The following is a 22,773-nucleotide window of genomic DNA, read 5'->3' on the forward strand; positions in this document are numbered from 1 at the left end:
TGCTTTGCCTCCATGTGTGCTTGTGCACCGTGTGCATGCATGATGACTTTGGAGGCAAAAAGTGGTTGGATCCCCTGGAAGGAGAGTTAAGGATGGTTTGAACCAGCATGTGGGTGCTAGGAACTGACCGGGGGTCCTCTGCAGGAACAAGTGCTCTTAACTACTGAGCTATTTCTGTAGCCCAAGGCTATGGGCTTCTTTAAAAAGAGAGTCACCTTTTACAGGTTTGTTTGTTTTTGTTCTGGCATAGATGTATTTTTTCTTGATTTGCATGCAAAGTAAAAGGTTTCATGGCATTTTCACACATACTTCTTGTCCATCCTCAGCTCCCCTCCCCCCTGCCTGTGCCCGTGCCCACCTGTGCCTAGTAGTTCCCTTTCCGTTTTCACGTCACAGTATTCTATCCCATGCCACATGTGTCTTCCTAGGTCTAGGTTAACTCATTTAATATAATTTCCAGTTCAATTAATTTTTCTGCAAACTTGATGATTTAATTTTTCTTTATGACAGTAAAATTCCATTGTGTATAAGGACCACATTTTCATTATCTACTTACCTGGTTACCTGGTGATAAGCGTGTAGGCTTATTCTATCTCCTTGCTGTTGTGGGTAGTGCAGCAGCATGCATGAATGTACAAGTGTTCCTGTGGTATATTACAGGTCCTTCTCCTTTATTGAAAAGTATTTCATCATAAATCTAATTTTTATTTTCTTTTCTTTCCTGTTGGAAATTGTATATTTTCTTCCTTTTTTTTTTAGCAGTAAGTGGCTATAAATGTCTCAAATTTACATCGCTAAACAAATTCTTTGTGTGTGTGTGTGTGTGTGTGTGTGTGTGTGTGTGTGACACACACACACACACACACACACACACACACACACGGGAGTGCAGTGCTTGTGGAGGCCAGAAGAGAGTATTGGATCCCCTAGAGTTGGAGTTGCAGGTGGCTGTGAGCTGCCTGATGTGGGTCCTGTGCAAGAGCAGCAGCAGGAGCTCGGCTGCTGAGACGCCTCTCTTTCCCCCTAGTCCTTTATGTTTTGGTCTTTTGTGGTTTGCTTTGGTTTGGTTTTGGATTTTGGAGACAGGGTTTCTCTGTATTACAGCTTGGCTGTCCTAGAACTTGCTTTTTAGTCCAAGCTGGCCTGGAACTCACAGAAATCTGCCTGCCTTTGCCTCTCAAGTGCCTGGATTAAAGGCCTATGCCACCACAACAGCTGTTCAGAGCAACCCGGGAGCAGTTAGGAGAGGCCAACCACTGTTTGACAGGTTCTGTTAGTGTCATTTATATTAGCAAGCATCTTTCCTACTCTATTAAGAGATGGTAAGCCTAATAGCTAAATAAGGCTTGCCACATGTAAAGCCTAGGAACAGCATTTTCATTACTTCCATTCTAAGCATAAGAATAGCAAGGAGCATTAGAGGACAGTGTGAGGAAGGCTCTACAGGTAAAGGCATGTGTCAGTAGGCCTGATGGCCGAGTTCAGGTTCCAGGACCCACATGGAAGGAGGAGAGAACTGATTTCTGCAAGTTGTTGTCCTCTGACCTCCACATGTTCCCCTCCAAAATCAGTAAGTGTACTTAAATTGTTTTTAAAGGAATAACTGCTTTATATCACACATTGACTACAGAGCAGACAAGCAAAAATCAGCTAGGTATCATTTGACCGGCCTGTTCATATTTCCGGTGGGCCCATGGACCATAGTCGGCATTAACAGTGGCCAGTTTATTCATAATGGCAAAAGAGGCTAGCCTCCTATCCTGTCCTACTGTGTCTGCACAGGGACAAAAGTCACTGTGATAGCTTGCCTTACTTTCGTAGACTTGAGAAGATTTGCTCCATCTGTCTTCGTGTCAGGTTCACCACCTGTGTGGTCAGGACATGAGGTACAGAGTACAGTGTAACATCGTTGAAGGGGCTGTGGACGTGGTGACTACTCAAAGAATAGCCATCTTCTCATGATAAAAATCATCACTCTCGTTAGAAATACAAAGATGGGACACATCCTTGGCTGCCAGTCATAGGACAGCAGTTCATTAAGCTAGTCTTTAAAATCTGGCTCAGGAGAAAGGAGAGCTAGGGTTTTGTTTTTGGTTTTTTAAATAGATCTTCCTTTGTCTTTACTCTTAACTTGAGCCTTTATCTACACTCTCTAAGCCTGGGTCATTTAAATTACCTTAACTATGCACTGAACTGTTCGTACTGCCTGAAATGCTAGAAGCTTGTCTTTTACTTGGAACCCTTCTATTGGAACCCCGTAGACAAAGTTAGCGCTCTCTCATCTCCCCAGCTCTGTTTAGTGCTGGACACTTGGGCTGCAATTAGTCTATTCACCACTATGGTACCTTCAGGATTTGGCATGTGTGATTGGCAGCTTTGTCTTTGTGCATTAAGGTGTCTGAGAGCCGCTGAGGGAAAAGCTGTACATGGGTTCATGGGGGAGAGGGAGGTGCGATCGGACACCTTCTCATCTTTTCTGCTGGTAAGATGAGAGGAAGAACCCCACACCTGTAGTGACATGCTGGAAAGTGGTAACAGATAAAGTGGCACTTGCCCCTGGGCATCTGGTAAGGCTGTACTTGTGACTGCATGCTGAAGGACAGTTTTGATCTGGTAACTCTCCTTTGGTTTTTTTCAGACCGTCTGGTAGAATCAGCTGCTTTGAGAAAAGCCATAGAAACTGTATATGCAGCATATTTGCCCAAAAACACACACCCGTTCCTGTACCTCAGGTAATTAACACCAGACTCCTCAGTGCTCTGTGGAAGAGAAAGCCTGTGAGTAGTCAGCCAGGGTGGGGCCTGGGCACTGCTGCTGAAAGGATGCCCTGTCCCTCCCCACAGGAAGACGGCACAGTTCTCAGCAGGGGATCTTTGGTTCCTTCCACTGAGGTCATGAAACAACATCTTGCCCTCTGGGGAGTTTTTAAACAGTTTAAAAGATTTTTTATTTGTTTATTTAATTGAGAAAGAGTGTGTTCATGTGCATGAGCATGGTACATGGAACACATGTGGAAGTCAGAAGACACATTTTTGGAGTAGTTTTTCTCCGTTCATCTTTACCTGGATTCTGGTGGCAGGCCTGTGTGGTAACCGTTACCTTTCCCTACTTGCCTTCTTGTAGGGTACTTGGCTCAGCTTGGCAGATACCCAGTGGTTGACTGAAGTAATTAGCAGTCATGTTTCAGTTATCACACAGTTTAGGACTTGCCTTCTTTAGACCAAACCCCACACAGTTAGGATCTCTTTTTTGTTTCTTGTTCTGTTTGTCTGAAAAACCCTCTTTAAAAACCAGCACAAAAAAAATGGGTAGTAGTAGTGCACATTTTTAATCCTAGCACTCAGGAGGCAGAGGCAGAAGGTTATCTGTGAATTGGAGGCTAGCCTAGCCTACAGAACAAGTCCCAGGACAACCAAGGCCACATATAGAAACCCTGTCTCAAAAACAAAAGCAGAACAAAACAAAACAAAAAGCCACCAGCAGAAAGAATGACCACTCTCTTTGTAAAAAGGCTACATGAGGGTCTGCTTCATACTGAAGATTTTCAGGTTTGAAACTGTAGCCTTCTGGCAGAAACTATGTTTGAAAGATAATTCTCAGCTTAGCTTTCTAGAATACTCCTATAAACCCAATGTTTTGGAGAATTTTAAGTTCCCCTCCAGAATAGCAAGAACCTGTCTCAAAAAAAGAAAGTTTTCTTTGTTCTGATCTCACTGAAATGAAGAATAAAATCGTGTTTCCCAGTGGATTTTAGATGAGGTCAGGCATGTTCATACTGTTATGGCCATGGACTAAAGTGGTTGACCCCAGTTTTCTTGCGAGTAATAAATCTGTAATGTCATCAGCTTGTTCTGTCTTTGCATTAGGCAGGATTGGAGCTTGAAATTATGCCACAGAACAAGGAAAGTTTAATGAAAAATTACAAGTTACCAGCGGGTCGAATAGTAACAGATGAGTGACTAGAAAACAGGTGCAGAGAGCAGCCGCCCCACCCCCCTTGGTGTGTGTGAGAGATATTAATAGAGCCTCCTGCCACTCCATTCCTCACCATCCTGACCAAGCTTTCTGCACCAGGGAGAAGTGGGTGAGGCACTCCTCATCACCTCACTGAGGAACTGCTGTGAGGTGTACTGCCCACAGGAAGAAACAGTGTGCCTCTGGCCTTGTGTGCTAGTCTGACAGACTTACTCCCAAAACTGGCTCAGAGCGCCCGTCCTGTTATATCTGTAGTGCGCCCTACAGACAGAGCTTCATATTACAGAGCTCTGCTGTTAGCAAGCTGTGAGAGGTGGACATAGCAGCAGGAGTAAGAGCTCTGAGTTGACAAGAAAGGGTTGTTGTTTTAATCCTGAAAATGGGGGGAGGGAGCACAGTTTGATAGTTACTGTATCTTTATTTTATTTTATTTTTTGGTTTTTCGAGACAGGGTTTCTCTGTGTAGCCTTGGCTGTCCTGAACTAGCTTTGTAGACCAGGTTGGTTTTGAACTCACAGCGATCCGCCTGCCTCTGCCTCCTGAGTGCTGGGATAAAGGCGTGCACCACCATGCCCGGCGTCACTGTATCTTAAAAGGTAAGAAAGCATTCAGAAAAGCTGGCTTCTTGTCTAAGTCACATTATCCAGCAGTTCTAGCATGCTGGCAGCTGACGTGTATTAACTACTACACACATGCGAGATGCCTTTATAGATGGAGTTTTCACTGTACATCTGTGCAGTGAGGAGAGCTGTTGTGTCCAGTTTATAAATGAAACTAAGGCCAAGAAAGGTGATGCACGTCCCTGAAAGCCACACAGCTGAGTATCAGAGACGGCAGGCAGTCTCTGACTTGGTCTTGAGGTTTGAGGCCATGAGGCCATAGTGATTTGCCTCTCCACGTTGTCTAGCCATCACATAATGCCACGTGTAGATTTCCCATCTCTTGTGGTCGCTCTCTCTCTCTTCATGCTAGTTTGGAAATCAGTCCTCAGAATGTGGATGTCAATGTGCACCCCACCAAGCATGAAGTTCACTTTCTGCATGAGGAGAGTATCCTGGAACGTGTGCAACAGCACATTGAAGGCAAGCTACTGGGCTCCAACTCATCCAGAATGTATTTCACCCAGGTGAGGACATCTACCTACGCTGTCTCCCTGGGCCTTTGATGCTTTGAAATGTGTTCCACCTCATGAAAACTCAGGGTTTTTTTCTTGTAACTTTGAATTGTCTTTATACTGCTTTGAGGCTTTATTTCTGTAGCATTTTTCTCTGGGATTTATGTGTTTGAGTGTGTGTGTGTGTGCTCCTTGCACATGTTTGTGGGTCATGTATCCACACATGTGTATGCAGAGGCCAGAGCAGGTGTTGAATTTCTTTTTTCTCCTTGTTGCTTCGAGACTGGCTTTCCCTGAACTGATGCTCTCTGAGCGAGGCTGACTGGCAAATGAGCTCTTGGGATCTTCGTGTCCACCCCCGTGGTTGGGTAATAGATGCTGTAGCCAGGCTTTTCTTGAGTGCTGGGCATTTGAACCAGGGCCTCATGGCAGATGTTCTGACCACTGAGCCAGCCTCTCCTGGATTTTGATTGTCTTCTAAGAAAAGTGTTCCCTTTTGAATAGAGCTGACTTGGTTTTAATTTTTATGCATATTTCTAAGCACAGATAAAATTAAATGTATATATACATGTTACCCAGCTTTAACAATGTCTGCATTCTGCCCTACTGCGTCTATCTATTCCTGTCTTACTTAGGGAAGAGAAAAGTATATCTTAAAGCACATTTTTAGGGAGGCAGAGGCAGGTGGATCCCAGTGAGTTCGAGAACAGCCTGGTCTACAAAGAAAATTCAGGACAGCCAAGGCTACACAGAGAAACAAGGCCAGACAGAGAAACACTGTCTCAAAAGCAACAGCAGCAGCAAAACATGTTAGACATTCATTTCTTCCTTAGTACTTCATTATACATATAGAAAGCTTCTTATATAACCATAATGTAAATATGACACCTAATAGAGTAGCAATAGCATCATTTACTATCCAATCTTATTTAAATGCCTTTATTATCCAGAGAGTCTCTTTAATACTAGCTGTGTTCAGTGAAGTTCTGGTCATAATATTTGGTTGTTACATTTTGGAGACGGGGATTTATAGCCTACACTGGTCTTGAATTTGCTTGTACAATAGAACCTCCTGCCTCTGCCTCCCAAGAATTGGGATTACAGGCATGTGCCATTAGGCCTACCTTCCTTTATGTCTCTTCAAGTCCTTCTGAATTAGGTAAAGCCAGTCCCTTTCACTTATTTGTGGGGGATGCATACACATCCTGCGGCAAGTGTGTGGCAATCAGAAGGCAACTTTGGGGAGTCGGCTCTTTCCTTCTAGCATGTGACTTCTGACAGGCGTGGGCTCTCAGACTTGGGGGCAAGCACTTTCCCATACTGAGCCATCTTGCCAGCCCCAGCTTCTTCTTTTTTGAGAATTGCTTCTGTGAGTTTACTGTAGCCTAATGTACATTTGGATTATTTGACTGGTTGTTTCTTTGTGCTGTTATTTCATTCTCTCCAGTCATCTATATTGTCTTTGAGTTGGAAATCTAGAGACATAACTATATTAAGACACAAAACATTCTTTTGCCTAGATAGTTTTTCTTGTAAATTTTGTTCATTCTACTGTGATTACTCAACAACAACAAAAAATCCAAATTATCACTCCCTAGTTTTCCATAGTGCCAGTGGCTCTCTCTAATAATGCTGGAAATTCTTATACTCTAGTCCAAGAGGTGATTATCAATGTTATAAACTATGGCACAATAGACATACAGAGCGTAGCCTTAGAAGCATGTTGAGCACATACGTAGTTCAGTGCTGCGAAGTACATTCACGTTATTGTTGATTGGGCTCAGAACTTCCTGAATCACAGCCTACAGTCAGTTCTCCAAATAACTGTCACCCTGCCCTTCCCATTCATTTTACACAGTAACTCTTCATCTGAAGATGTCCTTTGTTAGGTTCATTCATGTGTCCATGTTACACCTTTTGGTGGTGAGGAGGCAAATACTGGGCTCGTTTCTGCTGTGAGTGATGGGATGAAGCCAAGGTTTCCCTGTGAGAAGCAGCTGAGGGGTGAGGGAGAGCACACAGTGAAATGTAAACAGTGAGTGCTAAGTGCTTGGCCCACCGCAGGAGTACACTGGGATGAAATCCAGGATGGTGGCATCAGAATCATCCCCTGCTGGACTTTGTTCCTATCATTCTGTCTCTGGGATGTGGGGACAATCTGGCTGTGTCATCTGTCACCCCATTAATCACCAGCTGACCTGGGTGGCTAGGCAGGTGTCCCCTTCCTCTCTGTGTGCGTCCCTCTCAAACCTTCCCGACTAGAGGAGAACCTGGAGGAGGCAGATCTTCAGTCAAGAGTATACAGATAGCTGCACCCCTGCTAGACCGTCCAAACGAGCTCTCTTTCTGTCTCCTTTATTCTGTTGTGGACCCTGAAGCTCAGGAGACTGCTGGACATTTTGCCTTCCTCTTGAGGAAGATATAAACATGTCACCCTTCACCACAGTGGGTCTTAACCAGTTCAGTAGCATTTTCTGGGTCTCTCACATGGCCTTGGCAGTGTGGAAGTTGTAGCATAATCGTGACCTATGGAACAGGTGTGGGGATGGTTTATACCAATAATACATTAATGAAAAATAAAAACAGCATTAAACAATTAAATAAACAGCTGGGCATGGTGGCACATGCCTGTAATCCCAACATTCAGAGAGGCAGAGGCAGGGACAGGCAAATGTATGTGAGTTCCAGGCCAGCCTGGTCTACAAACTGAGTCCAGGACAGCCAAGGCTACCCAGAAACCCTCTCTTGAAAAAACAAAAAGTGAATGAATGATTTTTTTTTTAAAGGTTGCCCTCCATGACATACTTACTGGTGTCTGCATTCGCTGATGATCATTAATCAGTTATTGTATTTATAAATTTTATCATTTTATCATCTTGTCCTGTATTAATTGACTATAAATTTTCTGCATAGAACTTTCTCTCATTTGTTAGATCTATCCTTCCCTCCCAACTTTTCTTTTCTTTGTACTTACCACAGCAACTAACAAAACAACTGTTTTGTAGACATTTGTCTTTTTCCCATTTTCTTGTTCTGTTGAAATCCCTTTATTTTCTTGACTCAGTTCTATTAAGCTTCTAAGTCCTCTGTGTGTGCCAGTGTAAGATGTTTTGGGCAGCCTTGTCCTTCTTTCCCAGCCGCTGCTGGATTGGTTATTTCTTCAGGGTGCTCCAGTTCATGTCAGTCGAGTTGGCATTTGGTAACTAGAACCTGGGACCTGGGGTGCCCACTGCTCCTGGGTAGTCATTAATTTTTAGACTCCAGTGGACAGAGTAAAGGAAGTAAGTGTAGTTAGAAGCAGAATTCTGAGGATGTAGCTTAATGGTAGTGCTTGTTGAGGGCACTGAGTGGCCTGGGGTCAGTTCCCTGACAAGCAAGTTGTTGTTGTTGTTGCTGCTGCTGTTGTTTTCGAGACAGGGTTCCTCTGTGTAGCCTTGACAGCCTCAAACTCACAGCAATCCGCTTGCCTCTGCCTCCCAAGTGCTGGGATTAAAGGCGTGCGCCACCATGCCCGGTGACAAGCAGATTTTAAAAACACAGTAGAATCGTTGTTTCCAGGGAACAGAGACTTGAGTGTGAGTTTTGAGAGGTGAAAAGTTGTGGAGATAGATTCATAGTTGTCTGAATGTACTCACTGCCATGGAATTGTAGCTTTAAAATAGTTTAAAATGGTATGTTTTATGCTGTGTATATTTTATTGTAAAAAATAAAATAGTATCTTTCTATAGTAGGAAATAGACAAAATATAAGAACTTCACTTTTCATCTCAACCTAATTTTAAGATTATAAGAACTTGGCTTAATTTTTGAATTTTATATTTATGAATGTTTTATACTCCTTTAATGAAATGTGATTCTGTACTAGCAGTTCTGAGACGTAACGCCATCAGGCTCTGACATCTTCCTTTACTACTCTTCTTTTTAGGGATCCAGACGCTTATGTGCTAAAATCCGCCCCTTTCTGCTCTCTTCTCTTTTTAAATAGACCTTGCTTCCAGGACTTTCTGGGCCTTCTGGGGAAGCAGTTAAACCCACAACAAGTGTGGCTTCCTCATCTGCTAGTGGAAGTGGCGACAAGGTGTACGCTTACCAGATGGTTCGAACAGACTCCCGGGACCAGAAGCTTGATGCCTTTCTCCAGCCTTTGAGCAAGGTTCTGCCCATCCAGCCCCAGGGCCCTGTCCAAGGGGACAGGACAGAGGGCTCTCCTGAGGAAGCTGTGCAGAAGGATGAGGAGATGCTTGAGCTCCCAGTCCCTGCTGAGGCAGCTGCTGAGAGTCAGACCTCGGAGAGGGATGCAGCAAAAGGGCCTTCAGAAGCAGCGCAGAAAGCGGCACCCACTTCCAGTCCGGGCAGCTCCAGGTGCGGCCTATCTCTTCACTAAAACTGGCTTCTAGCAGGTTCTCCACAAATCAGTTGTACCTTCTCTGACTGGACTGGGGCAGTGCTGTGGCCTTGTGCATACTCCCATGGTTTCCTATGGGATTTCTGTGATCATCCACAGCTGCTGCTGGTCCTTCCAGAAACAGCCCTGTTTACAGGATTCCCTGAAGTGTACAAGCTTATGGGGTTGGTGAGAGGAGACATAGAAAGAAAACTGACTTTAGCCTCGAGCATTTCTAGTGCATGCTCTACAAGTTCTCCAAGACTGAGTCCCAGTGAGGCTCGTGAGGTGGCTGTGCTTCATTTCACAAGCTAGTACTGACCCTAGTGCTCAATTTAAAATCGCCTCCCGAGATGCATGCTCTCTTAGAGGTGCCATCAAGAGCTCTGGCTTTGTTTGTTTGTTTGTTTGTTTGTTTTGTTTTTTTGAGACAGGATTTCTCTGTGTAGCCCTGGCTGTCCTGGACTCGATTTGTAGACCAGGCTGGCCTCGAACTCACAGCGCTCCACCAGCTTCTGCCTCCCAAGTACTGGGATTAAAGGCGTGCGCTACCACCACCCGGCAGAACATTGTGCTTGAACATGATACCTAACTCCAGTTGGATCAGTCCTTCGTTGTCCTAGCAAGGCAACTTCTAAGGAAGGTTTTCCAGAGATTAAATGATATAGGTATTTTTCAAGCATGGTACTTTATATATATATTTTTTAATGTTCTTACCCTGCCAGGAAAATATTCCATTTGTTCATTACTTAGGGAGCTAAGTATTTATCACAGAACAGTCAAAAAACTTTTAAAGCAAAAATAGGGTCATATTCCTCCTGCTGAAGCCTGTGCACGGCTTCCCATTATATATAGGGTGATAGCTGACATGTCACCTGCTTCCCGCTTCCCCTCCCCCTTACTGCTGTAGCCTCATCCCTCTGTGGCTGGTCTGAACTGGCTGAGCTTCTCACATTCTTTTACTGCCCTTGATGTTCCTTAGCCCAAGAGACTCTGGGCTCTTGTCACTCACATCTCACCTCAAATGGTGTCTTTTACCAAAGGCTTTCTGTCTTGTTACTTTGCTCTGGGTAGGAAGAAACACCATGACCAAGGCAACTTACAAAAGAAAGCATTTCATTAGGGGCTTGCTTACACTTCAGGTCAGTCCGCGGTCATCATGGCAGGAAGCATGACAGCAGGCAGGTAGGCAGGTACGGCCTACATCTCATTTGCAAGTCGGAGGCAGAACTGAGCTCCTCAAAGTCTAATTGTTAAGAAACAGAGCCAAAGGCCAGGCGTGGTGGCGCATGCCTTCAATCCCAGCCCTTGGGAGGCAGAGGCAGGTGGATCACTGTGAGTTCAAGGCCAGCCTGGTCTACAAAGCGAGTCCAGGACAGCCAGGGATACACAGAGAAACCCTGTCTCAAAAAAAAAAAAGAAAAGAAAAGAAATAGAGCCAAAACCTCCTCATCCTCTGAGGCCAGGCCAGGCAGCCTGGTTAGGGCAAAGTGATCAAAAGCAGAGAACAGAGTCCATGCCATAGACAGCACATCAGCTACACGTGGGTAGGAGGCTAGGTCCAGTCCGTGCATGCTCTTTGGTTGGTGCTTCTGTCTCTGTAAGCCCAATGGGTCTAGGTTAGTCGACTCTGTTTGTCTCTCAGCAGTGTTCTTGTCCCTTCTGAGTCCTTCTATCCTTCCTTCCCACTCTTCCACAGGTCTCCTCTTGGTGGGGGGCTCCCCTTTTCTGAGGACAAAGGGAGGGTAAGATAGTGGGAAGAGGGTGGGAAGGAGGAACCATGGGGGAGAAGAGGGAGGGGGCTACAATCTGGATGTAAAAATATATTTTTATATAATTATATAAAATATTTATTATATATTAAAAATAAATTAGCCAGGCACACACCTGTGATCCCAGCACTCAGGAGGCAGATGGCTGTGAGTTCAAGGCCAGCGTGGTCTACAAAGTCCAGGACAGGCAAGGCTGTACACATAGAAACCCTGTCTCAAAAAACAAACAAACAAACAAAAAACCTAAAACAACAACAAACAAATGAATAAAAAATAAAGGGAAAAAGCTTTGGAGGCAGAGAGAGAAACTGGGGCTGTTACAGGCTTTTGAAACCTCACAGCCCACTCCCAGTGGCACACCTCTTCCAGTAAGGCCATATCTCCTCATTTCCCAACAGTTCTGCCAGCTATTCAGATACGTGCTCCTGTGAGGTCCAGTCTCATTCAGAGCGCCGCATGTCCAGACCAGAGACCCCTCTCCTTGTGCATTCCCATCAGTCTGTGTGGCCTTGTATTTTCTTCCTAGCATCCACTACTATTAAATATCTTTTTCTTGAACCAGGCGTGGTGGCACACACCTTTAATCCCAACACTAAGGAGGCAAAAGCAGGCAGATCTCTGTGAGTTCAAGGCCAGCCTGGTCTACAGAGTGAGTTCCAGTATAGCCAGGGCCACACAGACCCTGTCTTGAAAAGCAAAAACAAAACAATAACAACAACGTCTTTTTCTGGGGCTGGAGATTGCTCAACAGTTAAGAGTACTGGCTGCTCTTACAGATGACCCAGGTTTGATACCTAATACCTAGAACATAGTAAGTCACAGCTGTCTATAACTCCACTCTTAGGGACTCCAATGCCCTCTTCTGCCCTCTACAGGCACCAGAAATACACATGGTATACAGACATACATGCAGGCAAAGCAGCCATACACATAAAATAAACATTTAAAAATTGATTTTAAAAATATTTCTTTTGCTAACTTTCCCAATAGAAAGTAAACATGAGGGCGTCCGTTCCCTCCCTAATGTGTTCGCTGCTGTATGTAGTTGGCACATGTCAGTGTCAGATGGGTGGGTGGACAGACGGACAGACGGATGGATCGAGGAATGATGCATGAATGAATGAGGCTCCACAAGGCCAGTTTACGTGCTCAAAGCCCTAGAGATCGGAGGGCTGTTAGATACATAGTGTGACACAGGACAGCAGCTGTCCAGCCACAGCACGGCTGTGTGGAAGTGGCCACTGGCACAGAGAAGCTGCTCCTTTCTCCAAAGTATAGCACATACATTTGCTAAGTTAAAGAAATAAAATAAAAATAAAACAAAGAATAATGACCTGTCAGTTCTTTCTCTTCATTACAGAAAGAGACATCGGGAGGACTCTGATGTGGAGATGATGGAAAGTGATTCCCAGAAGGAAATGACAGCTGCCTGTTACCCCCGGAGAAGGATCATTAACCTCACCAGTGTTCTGAGTCTCCAGGAAGAAATTAATGAGCGGGGCCATGAGAGTACGTGAGTGCTGAGGTCTGCGTGGCACTCAGGGTTTTGCAAACACAGGAAGTACTCACATTGTCAGGCAGGCATTGCCACATGCTGCATGGACAAGCTGCTTTACCTAGCAGAAGACAGTTCTAAGGGGAAGAGAGGAGCCCACAGTGGTCATTGTCCTAATGTCTACTTTGTTTCTGTCAGCAGCAAAATCCTCATCCTACCAGATGGGGTGTGCTTAGCTGAGGGCTGGCAGGTCCTCCCGCTGGCTCGAGTTCAGGCTCTGGACTCCATTTTCACTGTGTGACCTCACTCTGGCTTAGCTGTTCTGTGCCTCAGAAAGTGAGACTGAGTTATCCTAGATCACCAGGCTGATTAGAAGTAACTAATAAGGTACTTGTTAAGAGGATGGGCTATTTCTACATCCTCAGAAATAGCTTGTGAGAGTAGTTGGGTGCCAAACCTCATCCTGGTCCCTGTTACTAGAAAACTAGCTACAATCTTAGAATTGAGTGGAGGACAGTCATTAAGTAGATGTGTGCAGAGGCTGGCCCTCCCTGCCATGCTGCCCACACTTTACAAGGTACTAATGTTTCAAGTGTGAGCGTCATGCAAGCTCAAAGCAAAATGCAAGCAAAATGAGTAACAATCTAGATGATCATAATTTATATGTTATAATACTGAAATTAATTTATTTTCATTTTTTCTGCATTTATATCTTTCTGTGTATGTGAGACTTTTTGGTTTTTCAAGGTAGGGTTTCTCTGTAGCCCTGGCTGTCCTCTAACTCACTCTGTAGACCAGGCTGGCCTCACACTCAGAGACCCACCTGTCTCTGCCTCCTGAGTGCTGAAATTAAAAACATCTGCCACCACTGCTTGGCTAGCATGTGCATGCCCACGCGTGCATGCGTGTGTGTGTGTGTGTGTGTGTGTGTGTGTGTGTGTGTGTGCATGCGTGCGTGCGTGTGTGCGATGTATGTGCCACAGGACACAGGTGGAGGTCAGAGGACAACTTTCAAGAGTTGGTTTTCTTTTTCTACCATGTTGGTCTCATGGACAAACTCGGGTTGTCAAGCCTGGTGGCAAGTGCTTTTGCCCATGGAGCCCTGCTGCAGGCTTTGGGATTTGTTCATGATAAATGAAAACAGAAGTCCTGTGAGAAAGGGCCCTGTGCTGGAGTGGCTGACATGGAGTTGGCTCTGCCGCCGCCTAGGTCTTCCTCCAGTAGCTGGAGATGCTTACCAAGGCCATGAGTGTAAGGGTCACATGCTCGACCTCTCCAGTGGGTTGTTATTCCAGATCATTTCATGTTCTCCAGCCTTAAAGATGCTCACTTCCACCCACACAGAGTGTGTGTGTGTACATGCGTGTGTGTGTGTGCGCGTGTGTGTGTGTGTGTGTGTGTGTGTGTGTTGCTGCTGCTTATCCACATATGAAGAAGGCAAGCCTCGCTAGGGGCTGAGCAGTGAAAACCCACGAGCATATCAGCAACTGCAACAAGCTGGGTTTTGTTTTCTCAAAACTCACTTTTACTTTTTCAAATTCCAGGTTGATGATGTTCTTTCTGGGGTTGAAGGTCATATGCTCTTATGACTTCTACTCTTGAAAATTCAGCCTTGGAGCGTATATTTGATATTCATGTATGCCATCTTTTCCTTCTGAGTTCATCTCAGTGCTCTTTGTCTCCCACTCCCCATAACTCCTACGTATAGTTGGGAGGGGGTGTTTTGTTTGTTTGAGGGTTTTGTCTGCATTTCCTAGAACTGAGTATTGACAGTTTTCATCTTTCTAGGATACTGTTGAGTATTTTCAGACATTAGCTCTTGTTTTGTTTTTTCACACTGCATAAGCTGTCCTGGTGTCTTTTCTTTCTGGGCGGCAGGCATTGTGAGAATTTCTTCAGGTCCACTGACATTGTGTTGTCTGTTGTCTGTTGTTGTTCCTGTTGTAATCAGTTCTCAGTGTTAAGAAGCCCTACTCAGCCTAACTTCCCCTTGACATTCGCAGTAGTGTTTTCCTGTTCAACTGTAGCTGAATTTTCCAGCATTCTCACTGGATTCGTATTCTTTCTGGTGTCTCCAGTCTCCAGGCCATTGCAGATCTTCTGTGCTTGTTTCTGGACTCTGAAACTTGGTTCCCTGTTTCTCTTTTATAATCTCAATCTCTCTCCCTGTCCCCCATCCCCCACTCCTCCCTCCCTCCCTCCCTCCCTCCCTCCTTCCCTCCCTCCCTCCCTTTCTCTCTCTCTCTCTCTCACACACACACACACACACACACACACACACACACACACACACACACACACACACACACCACTACTAGGGGAATTACTTAAGCATGTTTAACTCAAAGTCTCTATTAGGGTTCTGAGGCAATCCATCTGTCTTTCTCCATAGCAGAGGCATCTACTGTGTGGGGCTTGGAGTGAGAAAAGGTGTTTAGGAGTACATTACTGTCACAATTTTGTTTGTTTTTTTTCTAGCTCTCCGAGAGATGCTCCGTAACCATTCCTTTGTGGGCTGTGTGAATCCTCAGTGGGCCTTGGCACAGCACCAGACCAAGCTGTACCTCCTCAACACTACCAAGCTTAGGTAAATCTATGTGTGAAAGCAGCAGAGTTACCAGAAGAGGGGTCTCTGGGGACAGGCGCCAGTGCTGGAGGCTGGGGGTGGAGGGACAGGTGAGGTGGCTGCAAAGGATATAGCCTTGAGAGTGACAGATGTGAGTGCAAATCCAGGTTTGACCTTTTCCCATTTACATGATAGGAATTTCTTTTCTATTCAGTATCTCATGTATCTAACCTATAACTAGGATAGTAAGACTAAATTTGTAGGGATAAATGACTTGAGAAGCTCAGCCCTTGCCTTGGCACTCAGTAAACACTGGCTGAAGACCAGTGTTGAGGGCTTCCAGCTGTTAGAGATCTGATGTCTCTCATGTGTACCAGGGTTGCAGGCAGGCAAGACCAGGAAGCCCATTCCTCTCTCCTGGTGTTGGGAATGCAGCAAAGGCTTATGGACTTATGTGTTGAAGTTATTTTTATAAAACTATGTTTGTTTCTCTTAGCTTAGTTCTTAACCTGGCTATCACACAGATAATTAAGACTTATAATACAAGGCTTCACAGCACAACCCGAGCAGTCTAAGTCTGTTCTTAACCCTCTGTGCTTACTTCTTCGTCTTACTTCCACCTAGCATCCGAGCGACACTTGCACTTTGTAGCTTTCCTCAGCTTCAGCTCCTTCCTCCTAATCTTTCTTGGACCTCTCTCCTAACTTGCCCACCCCACTCCCAGCTGGCAGGAAGTCCAACCCTATTCTCTCCCCTGCTCATGGACTGGCTATAAACTGCTTTATTGACGTAACAGGGGACAATTGGGAAGCAGAGTTTACACAACATTTAAATAGGAAATCAGAATTTAAACTACACAGTAACCCTATGCCTTCACTTATGTCCTAGCCACCACCAAAGTCAGGGTCGTGCATAGCATGGAAGGCAATCTCAGCAGTGCCATTCGCCTTGCCTATTTATTGTTTCCAGGGACTTGAAGCATCTATTGCATCTAGAGTTTGTAGTACATATATTCTCAAATAGGTGGTGTATATGGGAGGATGCTGCCGCCTTGTGTCCCCTGCGTGTCATTTATCTACTCTGGAACTTCCCTTCTGAGTCTTCCTGTACCGTAGAGTACTTCTTGGTTTTATAAATGGACCAGGCACTGTATACTGCATGGACATGGTACAGGAACTAAAAATCTACTTGCCACCTCTAATCTAGGATCAGCCCCAGCCCTGACGCTCCCTGCTGGCACGGGTACCTCGTTTGGAATTCAGGCTCATTCTTCTTGGGTTAGGAGCCTTTTGGGCATAATGCTAAGTCCCATTGCACTGCGGCTCATTTCCTTTTTTCATGTCTGTGACATGGCAAGAAGCAACATGAGGGAAGATAAATTTATCTGGGCTTCATTTTTGAGGTGGTGTAGTCTATCGTAGTGCGAAGGCATTGTGGTGAGAACGGCTCCTGGCAGCGATAGCAGGTGCATTAGGCAGCTGGGTAATGACCTCAGCAGTCCAGAAGCAGCACTCAGACCATACTCCAGTTGTACCCTTGTAGCCCTGGCCTGCCTGCTGCACTCCACACTGCAGCACTGGCACTCAGATCACAGCTGTGTTGTAGGGAGCTCTTCTCTCCCTCCATTGCTTTTCCAGCACATGTGAGTGTGTGTGTGATGTGCATGTCTACAGCTCACCAGTGTTCAGCTACTACCTCACAGTAGCAGTCAAGGCTAGTACCAGAATTGCAGCTTCTTACTAATATCTCTAATCTGAAATCAAAGTGCATCCCAAGCGATTTAATAAAGTAGAAAATGCCACATGATGATAGTGTTGAACTAGAAAAACAATTAGCTTTCTATCCTCTTCCATGACTCATGTCATTTACCTGAGTTTAGTCCTTCCTCGTCCCCTACTATTTAACCTTCTTTGTTCTTCTTTCTACATGTTATACATGTGCCTTATTTACATATTTATACTATAGACTGGGGTTTGCATATGAGCAAGAACACGAGGTTTTCATTAGTAATTCAGTATACATAATTAATAACTGTTCTTGGATTATTGTCAGCCAGTGCAACATACTAATTCAAGTATCAGCATGCTGTCAGATGTGGGGCAAAGGCCTGCAGTCCAGCACTTGGCAGTGTAGCTGAAGGATGATTGTACATTTCAAATTGGGATACATAACAAGACCTCTTCTCCCATCCCCACCCCCCAAAACATCAGTACAGTATAATTCTGCATTAGCAGCCATGTCTGATGACGCAGGGAGACCCTGCCCTTTCTTTATGCTCCATAAACTTTTCCCTGATAAGCTGTTTGTAATGCTGAGGATGGAACCCAGGAATGCATGTGCTAGGTAAGCACTCGACCCTGTGGTGTTTAATGGTGAGTTGTCAGAAGATGATCTCTAGTACTCTCGTGTTAACTGAGGGGAGGAGAGCAAGCAGTGCCATTTGTCATTCATTGCAGGCTTGCGAAACCTTAGCAGCACTAGAGAGCAGGTGAAACAGACTTAGGGTCTGAACTTGTGCAGGAGGGATGGCTGCAGGGTCCTGGCAGGAGTCACCATTAGGAATACCAATGCTTTGTGTATTGAAGACCTGTTAGCCAGGTCCACAGCAAGGCAGCAGCGTGTCTGTCCCCTTCTGCCCTTGCTGCTGTGTCCTCAGCCATAGATTAACTTCTCTTAAAGTCTTTCATTTTTATTTTCAGTGAAGAGCTGTTCTACCAGATACTCATTTATGATTTTGCCAATTTTGGTGTTCTGAGGTTATCGGTAAGTTTCTTTCCTCTTCACTTTTGAAACTGCAGCTGCACTGTGAGCTATACAGTGATATCCTACTTAGCAAATGTAAACTTTCCAAAGTACATTAAGTACGTTTTGTGCCATGCTATTGCAATGAAGTTTATTTTTGGTTGAATCTTTTTAGGTGAATAGTTACTTTTATAGCCTGCTCAAACAAATGCTTCATGTATAGAAATTACTACATATTTTCTTAAATTAAAAATAGCAATAGTCTCTAAAACCATAGCCATAACAAGAATGGGGTATGTGCCATGGAATTTTACTCTGAATTTCTAGCAATTTTAGCCAGTCTGTTCCAAGATGGTTTGGTGCCTAATTTTAATTTAGCCTTCTGGAATTTTTGACTAGGATTGTATTGCATTCATAGATTACTTTTGAGAAAAGATACTTTATTAATGTATCACATTTTAATGGTGCTGTACATGTCTACTTATTGCTTAGACTACAGAAATACACCTGAGCATGTTGTATCTTTCAGTTTTGCTTACCTTAGCATTCATTAGTGCTTTTGAAGAGTCTGTTTCTCTACATAAGTGGTCATAATATTATATTAAAAGAGAGGGCAGTTTTACCTCTTCACACCCAGTTTGGGTGCTCGCCCTTTGTCTTGACTGCTTATAGTCTGGGCTAACCAGAAGTGTCAAAAGTGGAGACCCTTCTCTTGTTCTGATCTTGGGGGAATCATTTACACTTGTTTTTTTGAGTATGTTAGTAGCTGGGAGTAAGTTTTTGTGGGTGCCCTTAGGAAATTGGAGAGAAATATTCCCTCCCTCTTTAGTATAGTAATAAATCTTGAAATTTTTTCAATGCTTTTTCTTCCTCTAAGATATGATTTTAATTTTTAGATTATTAATATACCAAATCATTGACTAGTTTCCATGGGTTAAACCAATCTTGTACTCCTGGTATGAACCCTTGTTACATGTTAGCAGATTTCACCAGGTGTGATGACATACACCTTTAATCCCAGCACATAAGAGGCAGAGGCAAGAGGAGCTCTGTGAGTTCAAGGCCAGCCTGGTCTACAAAGTGAGTTTAGGACTGACAAAGCTACACAGAGAAGTGTCTTTAAAAAAAAAAATGTTACCAGATTTCATTTGCTAAAGTTATATTTCAAGTTTTCTGTCTGTGTTCATGAATGTTCTAGTCTGTCATTTCTGTATGGTATCCGTGTGGTTTGAGTAGAGCATAATTGACTCAAAGATGAGTGGTAAGCTCTCCTTTGCTGTGTTTTGTAGGGTTAATATTTACTCACTGTTTAAAACAATCTGGGATTGAAGATTTCATAATAGGAAGTTCTTTATTAGAGATTCCAGGTATTAGTAGCAGAGAGGCTTTCAGCTTGTCTCTTCTTGCTCTGTGGGTACTTAATGTGGGTGTTCATGTATGTGCAGCAGAGGATGGTGTCAGGTGTTGTTCCCCGGAAACTATCACCTCATCTTGGGTTTTGCCATTGTCTCGTCTTTGAGACAGGATTTCTCGCTGGGACCTGGAGCTTTCTGAATAGGCCGGCTGTCTGAATTTAGATCTGCATCAGTTAGCAGCTAGTCTCTTGGAGATTTTCCAGAAATGTAACTGGTTTGTATTTTAATTCAAGCTTAGTTGAGGAACATTCATTGAATGTGTTCACACTTACTGAGACTGGTTTCATGGCCTAAAGCATGTGTTTTAACAATTTACATTCTTTATGCACATGAAAAAGAATTCTACTCTTAGCTATAGGAGTGTCCTATAAACACGCACTGTGCTCACTGTGGTGTGTACTCTACTGTGTCTACTTTTCTGCTGTTAGGAAAGCGATGTGGAACCTGCAGTGAGGTGTGGCCTTGATGATGCTTTTACATCTGAACTGAGTTTGGTCTGTTGGGTTCAGTCTTCCCACCTGATTCCTACATTCTTGCTTCTTCCCAGGAGCCAGCACCACTCTTTGACCTTGCCATGCTGGCCTTAGACAGCCCTGAGAGTGGCTGGACAGAGGAAGACGGCCCGAAAGAAGGACTTGCAGAATACATTGTTGAGTTTCTGAAGAAGAAAGCTGAGATGCTTGCAGACTATTTTTCTTTGGAAATTGATGAGGTGGGGCAGCCATTTGAATGCCTTTGAGTTATTTTTCAGATAAGAGTCAAATTCATTGGTTGGGACCAAAAGGCTAACATTTTCTCCATTTCCAGTTCTCCACTGGAGATTATACAGTCTTACCATCATCCAGCATGCAGTTTCTGTTCCTGCAGTTCCTGCAGGCACAGAGTGAAAGAAACGATGTCACTTGTTCCATTTCTTCCTCTTACCCTTGTTCTTTGGTGCTTTCTGTCCTGATGTTTCCTGAGCAGTTGTGGAAGGCTCTTTTTAAATTCTTACCTTTAAGCACAATGTCCATCCTACAACCAGGAGAAGACTTGGAGAAGCACTAGAGAAATGAAACTTACCAGCCATAATGCCATTATTTCTTAACCTTTTTTCTTGGCCTTTTTCCCACAAGCAGGAAGGGAACCTGATTGGATTACCCCTTCTGATTGACAGCTATGTGCCACCATTGGAGGGCCTGCCTATCTTCATCCTTCGACTGGCCACAGAGGTACATAGCAGCAGATGCTATGGGTTTGCAGCATGTGTCTGTACTGGAGGGAGAGTACCTTCATTTGGAATGGAAAAGATGAAAACAGCTGAGGGCCCCATCAGCCCATCCCCCATTGTCATCCCAGCAATACTTACTAGTCAGGTCTTAGTGCCAGAACAGTCTTTTTTTTTTTTTTTTTTTTGGCCTATTAAGTCTGTGATTTGTTTAGAAGTGAAATGTAAAAGCAGTGAATTGAATGCTTGTTTTGTATTGAATTCTGTGGACCAGGTGAATTGGGATGAAGAAAAGGAATGTTTTGAAAGTCTCAGTAAAGAGTGTGCTATGTTCTACTCCATTCGGAAGCAGTATATACTGGAGGAGTCAACCCTCTCAAGCCAGCAGGTACTGTGCTCATCTAGGACTGGGGCAGATCCCATGTACCTAAGGCTATGGCACTTGAGTCATGCCTAACATTCTATAGTTTCACTTTATATGACAGAGGTCAACCAACAGCCCTCAACTTTTTTTTAAACCCATAGATTTGCATATTGTTAACATTGGCTTTGCACTTATGATGCTCCTGCTTCAGCCTCCTAAGTGCTGGGACTATAGGCATGGACCAGCACGCCCAATTTTTTACAGTCACCTTTTTCATGAGCTGTACTTCATCTTGCTGGACTAGAACACAGAATGACCTGAGGACCTGTGAGCTGTCGAATGGTATATATGACACCACAGTGAAAAGGGAGAGGTGAGCACTTAAACCCAAGTCTTCAGACACCAGGCCAGTCTGCAGTCTACCTCAGTTTGCATCTGACCTCTGCCAGATATAATCCCTCTCATAGGCCAACTTAACACAGGAACCTGGGCTCCTCCTGCTTGTCACATCTTGCAGTAAGATGGTAATGCTCACTCACATTTCCGGAGAGTCAGGAGTTTCTAAGAACCAGAGGAGCTGTAATGCGTAGCCACCTTGGTGATGGTGAAACATGTTGACTGCTCAGGACGGTTTTGTGTATGAGGAACCAAGGCTTACACAGAGAGTAGTGAGGCAAATTTACCCTCCATGGAGTGTCAGAGTAGCGCTATTTTAAGGTACCCCATGTTTGGTGTCAAGCAATGATCCAGGAGTCAGGCTCAGAAATGTTAGGTCCACTGCAGTGGAAACAAAGGTTCCTTTGGTAGGCTATGGTCCCTCAAACGCTGCTTTCTTTGCTTCTGTTTAGACCTGTGGGATCCTCAAGACTATCCTGCAGAAGCTGCCTCACAAGCTTTAGACAGCATTAGCCCATTACACACCACTCAGACCTTTCCTGGCCCAGTTCCTATCATGTCAGTGGGAAAGCCAGTATGTAGGGAAATAAATGGCTTTTTATGTATTTTCCAGAGTGACATGCTTGGCTCCACTCCAAAGCCCTGGAAGTGGACTGTGGAGCACATTATCTATAAAGCCTTCCGATCACACCTTCTACCTCCGAAGCATTTCACAGAAGATGGAAATGTCCTGCAGCTCGCCAACCTGCCAGACCTGTACAAAGTCTTCGAGAGGTGCTAAGTATAATCATAGTCACCTTAGAGACTGGCCGCCGTCAGGGTGAAGCCCGGGGTACTGATGAGGAAGCCACAGTGTGCTCAAGGGCTTCCAGTGCTCACTGCTCTTGCTGTGTATCCCAGCACTGTTGTACCTCACCTGTGGACCAGCTGCAAATCCACGTGTCTTGATGTGAATTTTATATAACTTCACATAAATAAGTGCTGTCAAATACCATACGCTGTGTCAATTCAGATTCCTTTTAAAAGATGCCCTGGAATAGCAAATATTGAGAAATCCATGTCCATAACTTCGGTTTCCTACACATCTCTTCCCCCAGTGCCCAGGCTTAAATACATCTTGAAAAACTTTCTTAACTCCAGCTTTGCTTTTTAAAAATGGGGCTGGAGAGACGGCTAAGAGATTAAGAGCACTGTCTGCTCTTTTAGAGATCCTGAGTTCAGTTCCCAGCAACCACATGGTGGCTCCCAACCATCTATAATGAGATCTGGTGCTCACACTGTATATATGTAATAAAAAACACGGCTGGACATGATGTATACATGTCTTGATCCCAGCACTTGAAG

The 22,773-nt window shown here is 44.4% G+C and overlaps 1 protein-coding gene across 1 annotated transcript in view; it reads left to right on the forward strand.

Moving 5' to 3' along the window:
- MLH1 (mutL homolog 1) overlaps nt 1-22,423 on the forward strand; it is a 41,907-nt gene extending 19,484 nt beyond the window's left edge. Inside the window, exons 10-19 of the mRNA XM_084753227.1 lie at nt 2,639-2,732; nt 4,948-5,101; nt 9,074-9,450; nt 12,605-12,753; nt 15,218-15,326; nt 18,005-18,068; nt 20,010-20,174; nt 20,581-20,673; nt 20,944-21,057; nt 22,043-22,423. Of these exons, the coding sequence (XP_084609353.1) occupies nt 2,639-2,732; nt 4,948-5,101; nt 9,074-9,450; nt 12,605-12,753; nt 15,218-15,326; nt 18,005-18,068; nt 20,010-20,174; nt 20,581-20,673; nt 20,944-21,057; nt 22,043-22,210 (1,487 nt within the window). The 3' untranslated portion in view covers nt 22,211-22,423. The remainder of the gene's footprint in view (nt 1-2,638; nt 2,733-4,947; nt 5,102-9,073; nt 9,451-12,604; nt 12,754-15,217; nt 15,327-18,004; nt 18,069-20,009; nt 20,175-20,580; nt 20,674-20,943; nt 21,058-22,042) is intronic.
- The last annotated feature ends 350 nt before the right edge of the window (nt 22,424-22,773 follow it).

The sequence above is a fragment of the Acomys minous genome (genome assembly GCF_964271855.1).
Source record: "Acomys minous genome assembly, chromosome: 13".
Lineage (NCBI taxonomy): Eukaryota > Metazoa > Chordata > Mammalia > Rodentia > Muridae > Acomys > Acomys minous.